We start from the raw sequence: 7,249 nt of genomic DNA, 5'->3' as shown, positions 1-7,249 counted from the left end.
GGATTATGGGATGCTACAATTCATGATCTGTTTGGTATTTCGAGCCAAACACTTCAGAGACATGTTTTGTATATATCTGAGACCTATTATATATTGATGAAAAACAGTATATAGGGGACCTTTAAATACTCTTTTAAAAATAAACACTTTAAAAAGATTTCTCGGGCAAAAACATTCATCATACTGCTACTTTGATTCCAAAAATCCTACCACTAAAGCAGAAACATGTGTTAAAACATGAAAACAATAATTTCCTGCATTTATAAAATGTAAACATGTAGGTATATCAAAACATTTGAAGAAGGGCAGCCTTTATGTAGGCAAATAATCTTCTTCTTTATATATTTTCGACTGTGGAATAACAAATATATGAATATCATTGTCCTTATTTACTCTTAAACTAAAAAAACGTTTGAGCAGCTGCTATTATTATCTAACCCTAAACGGTGTCAATGGAGATACAATAGGTTATAAATGCAGCTGTAGTGACACCTAGTGGTGAAATTAGTTTCTAGCATAAATAGATTAGCCAAATGACCATGCTAACAAAACGTGTAGCCTTTATGTGAAGTTTTTATCTATGTTTTTAATTCATAACACAGACTCAAAATGATAAACACTTTGATGTCGACACGTTCCAAGTAATGTCCAGCAGACATGCGCAGTGCAGCTGGGTTAATCAGTCACAGCTGCTCACAGGTGTGTTTGAGTTTGATTACTTAGCTGTGGTAGGCGCCGCTCTTTCCAAACCTGTCAGAGGACAATAATGGACGTCCACAGAAGCTCTTCTTGGTCGATTATCGTCCTTATCTCGCTTTCCGCACTCATAGAGAGCCAGTTACAGAACCGAGGCTCCAGCGACAGAGCAAACCTACACTTCCCTAGCAGCACTCATGGAAACATGCAGCCTCAGTTGGCTGCGGGCCAGCGGCAGCAAAGCGACGGGCTCAGCGTGCGGCCTCGACCCGTCTTGGTCCACTGCCACACGGACTCGATGCAGGTTGTGGTGCAGGCCGACATGTTTGAGAAGGGCCTGCAGGTGGACTACAGACATCTGCGCCTGGGACCGGGTTCAGTGAGTGAAGGGAGTGTATGTGGAGCAGTCCCATCAGGAGAGGCGGAATACACCATCCAGGCCTCCCTCGGGGATTGTGGAACTAAACTCTCGGTAAGCATTACATTAAATATTGTATTGTATGTAAGCTCAAGTGAACTTGCTAGTCATTTTTCTTACTGGTTTAGGTTCGAAACACTTTAGAAAAAGTGTTTCGAACCTAAACCAGTAGATGATAAAAAAGTGTTTTTGTGGCTTCTTGTGTCTCTGTGGTCGTTTGTTTGTTATTTTGTCTCTGTGTGTCTCAGACTGTCTTTTTGTAGTGTTTTTCTTGTTGCAGTAGTGGTGGTTTTGCACCATTTTGTAGTTTGTTCTGCGTATCTTTGGCATCAATTCCTTGTAGTTACTTCATGTCTTATGTGTCTCTGCAATCAGTTTGAGCCTCATCCTGGTTAGTACTTAAGTGTCTCTTTGATTGACATGTTCACAATGGGGGCCCATAGGCCTGTTTACTAATCCATCCATGTTGTTATACTATTGATGTGTTTATTTGTTCTGAAAGACTATCATTGTTCCTTTCAGTCGACAAAAGAGAAGATTATCTATTCTAATGTTCTGGTCTACTCTCCTGAACCTTCCCCTGATGGTTTGCTTAGACTGGATGGAGCAACTATTCCAGTTGAATGTCATTATGAAAAGTAAGTCCTGTATATTGTGACACAGTAGTACATGCGTATTACTACTATTTGAAATATTTCTCGAACACACCGTATATTTTCAGGAGGTATTCTCTGGATGCCATCTCCCTGCATCCCACCTGGGTTCCTTCTGTCTCCACGATCTCAGCAGAAGATCAGATAGACTTCAATTTTCTACTGATGACTGGTACTAATGGCATAACATGATCTTGCGTCTTTTATTATTCTTGTGCATCTTAGTCGTATGCTACATTTTTCACGATTTAATACTTCTCTTTGAATATGCCTGTTGTACAACCACATTTCAAAATGACTTGTTTACGTTTCTCTTTTTCATTCTTGCAGGTGATAGGCAGTTTGAGAGGGGATCTTATTCGTACTTCTTGGGTGACACCATTAATTTTCAAGTTTCAGCCTTCATGGGTAACCACATGCCCCTGCGAGTCCATGTGGACCATTGTGTTGCCACAGCAACTCCCGATGCAGAGGATACATTAAGATATGACTTTATCGAGCATTATGGGTAAATGCCAAAGATTGTTATAGTAAGATAATTGTTCTATTTTTTTATTGTTGAAATTATCAACTTTCCCAACCACTGTCTTCTTTTCCTGCTCTAACAGATGTCTAACTGATGCTTACCTGACTAACTCAAAGTCACACTTCCTACCAAGAGTTGAAGAGAATCAGCTTAGGTTTCAGGTTGAGGCCTTCAGGTTCTACCAGGCACCCAGCAATCAGGTTGGTTATTTTTTCTGTCTGTGACATGCACTTTGAACACGTTAAAACTGTAAGACTTGATAACGTTTGCTATTTTTGTTCAATACACATAAACCCTAAAGAGGAGCTTAAACATATTTCACTGAATTTCTCTCTCTCTCCCATAGGTCTATATAACCTGCTACGTGAAGGCTGTTCCAGCTGTGCTAGCCGACAACTCTCAAAACAGGGCCTGCTCTGTAATTGAGAACAGGTATTATACTAATTATGCATGTTCAGTTTTCCTATGCAGTGTCCTTGTAATATCAGAAAAAAGGAAATTAGTTGTAGCATTTCAATTCCAATCATCTGATTTGTCTCCTCTGTATCAAACTTGGCGATCTAACTTCACAGAATTGAGTCCTCCTAATTTCAAAAATTGCCTCCTTATCCAGATGGAGGTCAGTTGATGGGAACGACCAGGTGTGTAAAAGCTGTGATGTCACCCATGGGGTGGAGGAGCCACTGGCAACAGAACCCCCTAAGACTATCGTCGGCACCAAAGCATGGCCCACCGAGACTTGGCAGAGGCATTTAGTCCAGAAGAATCCAGAGGAACCCGAAGCACATTTTTTCCGTGTTGGTCCAGGAAGTCAACACAACAAACAGCAATCCTCTGCTAGAGTGATGAAAAGAGGAGCAGAGTACAAAGCAGGCGAGTACAACAAATGGTGATGACTTCTTACTTTTATTTACCTTTTTTATTTAAGATCAATCTATGTGCAGTGCAATTTCACTAACCTCATTGACACATAAACCATTTGAGCAATTTGGAAAACCGAAACATTCCGAACACACCAAAAAGATTAATGCACACTAAATGATGTTGTTTTACAATGGTAATGTGTTAAAAAAAATAAGAGATTCAATTTATACCCGTTTTTAATTATGTGTTATTTTAATTTTTATTATTAATGTTGCTTTTTGTGCAGCCGAAAGAGACCTATTCACATTTTTGTAATTTTGTTTTACAGAGCGAACTATCCAGTTGGGACCCATTACTGTCTTCCCATCAAACAAATTTGACAAAAAGCCATCAGACTCCAAAACAGTACTTTCACCAAAGAGCCGGACCTCCTGAACGCGGACTTGTACATTAAAACATTTTGGACAGAACACAACTCCTGTGAATAGAGAGGTATCATTCTTAATACCATCTCACCTGGAATAAATTTGAGTACTTTTCACATTTCAAATTACTGTTATTTCAAATATTTTCTGTAAAAATAAAAACAATTCCGAATAACTTGGCTTTTTTTAACCTGCTTATTACAAAACACATGAGCATTATAATGATCTCAATTGTTTTTTCTGATTTCTTTTTTTTCCAACATGCATCCTGTAGTTCTTTGCCAAGAACTTGATATGCCTTTTAGCAAACAATTCAATTAGCATTGGGTTTGAAGCACTCAAGTCATTGGGCCAAAACGGCACAAATGGATGTCAAAAGGTTGCATTGTGTGTTTGTGTAGTTGACACAAATGCACACTATGTGCATCCTTCTGTCATCCACTGTAAAAATGCATTTCACATAATCCTGCTATTTTGATCTGAGAAAAAAAGCAGACACGCTTTTAGGAGCACATCCCGCCATCATTACCACAGCCTACCCATCATGTCCTCCCATTATTGATTAATCATTGTGAGGGTATATGCAGAAATATAGAATGCTGTCTTTGCTTACTTCTTCCAGTAAAACAATTAGTCAATTGTGTAATTATTGGTCACTTTAGAGACCTGTATTAGAATAGTTTCCTGGAGAAAGAGTGCTTATTAGTGGCCATTGTGTGAACCACTTTGAACGCCTACCAAACCATTGCAGCCTTCCCAGGAAATACCTGCCCATTAATGTATAAATATTGCAAATGGAAATGTTTCGGGCTCCTACTTTCTGGAACACTTAGTAGTTGTGGGTTTGGTTGTGTCAGCACCTCAGACAGCGCCCACCCATTGTTTCCCTCAGTGGGCGTGTTGAGCGTTGTCCCTGGTGCTGAATCATCAACAGTCTCTTCTGCAGTCTGGTTTAATGTCCCCTCCCACCTTCACAATTAATCAAAGGCTCATTTCTCAGTGCTGCAGACACGACTGGTCGATGTCCTGGGCGCCTGTTTACTTTCATATCCAATGAACAAGCCATCGGTGTTTACGTTGGCTGGAAGGCATCAACATAACCGTTAAGTGCATAATAAATCAAGAGCAGATTGAAGTACACTTAAGAGTTCATGTCAAGCTTGTTGGCATATTCATATGCTGCAGAGAGGGATTCAGCTGTCTGCGTAGCCCCACTTGTACTTTATAGTGATAGCTGACTGCTGACAGTTCAATGTGAGCATTTTTTATTTTTTCGTTATTTTTCTCCATTTTCCGGTATTTTTCTATGTCTCGTGGGCTCGCAGTTTATTGGTGATAGCTCCGCTTCAACGTTTCACGCCATCTTTCAGAATATTGAGTGCATCTTCTTGCCTGCGCCCTGTTTCCCGAGCGTTTCCACGGAGCTTTACTGGATCATCTCTCCCTTTCAACTCAGCAATGACGTTTTTCTACAATTGTCAAGCTCTGGTGTTGTTCACCTTTTGCTTTTTTGTTCGCACAGTTGTTTATTCCATCCGAAAATGTGGACCATACATTTGTCGAGATGACCAGGTTTGCTGCGCACAGGGAAACGACACCACTGCCGTCACCTGTTGCAAGCAGTTCGTGGACAACACTTACTACAACATCGCCATGGTCACCCGGAAACTTTCCGGTGTGCTCATTATGCTGCTTCTCTTCGCTGTGGGATACTTTGTCCAGCGGATGTTGTGTTCCAGATCCAGGCAGCTCACCCCGCCACCCATCCCCGGACTCCCTGCTGCTACCACATCGCAAGAGCCGCTAATGGAGAGCAGCACCCCAGACAGCCTGAGGGATCCAGCCCCTGATGTGCAGCTGCCTTCATACGAACAATGCAAACGTCTGCCAACATATGAGGAGACGGTGCGGGAAGGGAACACAGGACGGTCGGAGTTTAACATGGAACAAGTTATGACAAGGACGTCAGTTCCATAACTTAAGTCTTCACTAAATGGCACTTTATATTTTACATTTCAGATTGCGGTTTATTTGATTATTATGGACGTTTCAGAAACACCAACAAAAGCCGCCCTGGAAGATCTGCCTCTGAGCGTAAATGACCTATACTCACCAAGGATTGTATCAGTCATGTATCTTTGTTCCGAGGAATGTATCAGACAAGTGCCTACGTTCTGTATTTATTCTTTTGCACAATGTATCAATGATGTTGCTTATATAAATTAAACTGCTATGGTAATGCTTTTTAAATCAGCTGCTTTAAATCATTAATAAGAACTTTCGTGTTATGTCGTAAAAAATAACATTTGGCACTTTGTCTTCTTGCCTCTTTAACTCTTCTATAATTATCTTTAATTCATACAAGTATATAAACACAACTAATTTAGCACAACATACTAGATTATTGTGAAAACTGCATTATTACACATCAGTATTCATTTTTCTGAAGGCGTCTATTCCAAACATTAGCCTACTATGTGCACTTGTCTGTTGCTTATCATGCTGATGTGAATGCTTCGTCAGTCAGATCATGCCTTTATGAACCCAGTAATATATCAAAATGACATGGCTGTATGACATAATTCCGTTTCATAATTGACATAAGATCTGCTGCACTGGTAAAAGTGTGTGTGTGTGTGTGTCAGTGGTGGCTCCTCTAATGCACACTAATAGACCATAAGGTATCTCGTGTTTCATGTGGTATCCATTATAGTGTCCTATGAAGTAGCCTAGCCTAATGGGTTCACTAGCTCTAATGCTATTAGCGAAATTATGTTTTTCCAACAAGGATGCTGTACAAAAAAATAATTCATCATATTGTCAATGCAATGAAAAAAACACATTTCATATAAATACATGTTTTATTTGACCATTTGGACCACTCTCCTAAAGGCCTCTTCAACCCCAAATCCAGTGGACGCGGAACAAGGCTGAACGAACCAATCCCGACCAGAGCAAATCTTCCTCAGGTTAAACGTGTCCTTGATTTCAGTGACAGTCACAGCGCCATTCACGTCCTGTTTGTTGGCCAGTAGGACCAGTGGACGGCCCCGCAGCTGTTCGCTCCCCAGAGTTTTCTCCAGCTCTTTCCGCGCCTCCTCCATGCGCTCCTTGCACGAGCTGTCCACAACAAACACGACGGCTGATGCGTCCTGGTGGAATTTGGTCCAGTGCTCGCGCATCTGTCGCTGCCCACCGACATCCCACACGGTTAGAGAGAGGTTTTTCCTGTTCTTTCTCGCCTCGAGCATTTCCACGTTGAAGCCGATGGTGGGAACTGTTGTGACGCACGTGTTGTGTTTCAGTTTGTAAAGAAGAGTCGATTTTCCAGCATTGTCCAGGCCCAGGAGGAGGACTTGGGCTTCCGGTTGTTTCGATCCTCGCAGTCCCATGGCGGTGTAAAATATAAAGCAAGTCAACTCAAGTGGGCACTTACAGTTCTCTTTTGACGTAATGTTAGCTTAGTGCGTTGCCCAGTTTTATAGATAAGCCATTAGCTCCATGCTGACAATAACTCACCCATAAGGTGCCACAGGGTGCAAAGTTTGTACCAACCAGAAGATAGGCCTATCCCTTGTTTATATACGCTGTATAAGAGATCTGCAATCTATGCAATGTAGAAGTGCTAATCTTATCATCATAAAACCTTTTATTTAAACAAAAAACA

At 41.1% G+C, this 7,249-nt stretch overlaps 2 protein-coding genes across 3 annotated transcripts; one reads left to right on the top strand and one right to left on the bottom strand.

The window, feature by feature from the left end:
- The first annotated feature begins 583 nt into the window (after positions 1-583).
- LOC117552585 (zona pellucida sperm-binding protein 3-like) lies at positions 584-3,747 on the top strand. Of its 2 annotated transcripts, none has more exons than XM_034226170.1 (8): positions 584-1,168; positions 1,637-1,752; positions 1,836-1,939; positions 2,098-2,275; positions 2,376-2,493; positions 2,640-2,725; positions 2,907-3,166; positions 3,486-3,747. In XM_034226170.1, the coding sequence occupies exons 1-8, from the start codon at positions 767-769 to the stop codon at positions 3,590-3,592; spliced, it is 1,371 nt and encodes a 456-aa protein (XP_034082061.1). In that variant the 5' UTR covers positions 584-766; the 3' UTR covers positions 3,593-3,747. The 2 variants fall into 2 exon arrangements, with proteins under 2 accessions (XP_034082061.1, XP_034082062.1); XM_034226171.1 differs by having other exon boundaries at positions 2,907-3,182.
- Positions 3,748-6,424: 2,677 nt separating this feature from the next.
- arl14 (ADP-ribosylation factor-like 14) lies at positions 6,425-6,974 on the bottom strand. Its single transcript, XM_034226169.1, has one exon. The coding sequence runs from the start codon at positions 6,972-6,974 to the stop codon at positions 6,444-6,446; it is 531 nt and encodes a 176-aa protein (XP_034082060.1). The 3' UTR covers positions 6,425-6,443.
- Positions 6,975-7,249: the final 275 nt, after the last annotated feature.

The sequence above is a fragment of the Gymnodraco acuticeps genome, unplaced genomic scaffold (assembly GCF_902827175.1).
Source record: "Gymnodraco acuticeps unplaced genomic scaffold, fGymAcu1.1, whole genome shotgun sequence".
NCBI classification, from domain to species: domain Eukaryota; kingdom Metazoa; phylum Chordata; class Actinopteri; order Perciformes; family Bathydraconidae; genus Gymnodraco; species Gymnodraco acuticeps.
Note: the sequence above shows the minus strand (reverse complement) of the source record. Positions and strands in the feature narration are given on the sequence as shown.

Bases quoted from the DNA above. Each gene is read 5' to 3' on its own strand.
- LOC117552585 (XM_034226170.1), top strand. From the start codon at position 767: ATGGACGTCCACAGAAGCTCTTCTTGGTCGATTATCGTCCTTATCTCG. The intron at 1,169-1,636 runs GTAAGCATTACA...TGTTCCTTTCAG, and splicing joins ATTGTGGAACTAAACTCTCG to TCGACAAAAGAGAAGATTAT. The intron at 1,940-2,097 runs GTACTAATGGCA...TCATTCTTGCAG, and splicing joins CAATTTTCTACTGATGACTG to GTGATAGGCAGTTTGAGAGG.
- arl14 (XM_034226169.1), bottom strand. From the start codon at position 6,974: ATGGGACTGCGAGGATCGAAACAACCGGAAGCCCAAGTCCTCCTCCTG.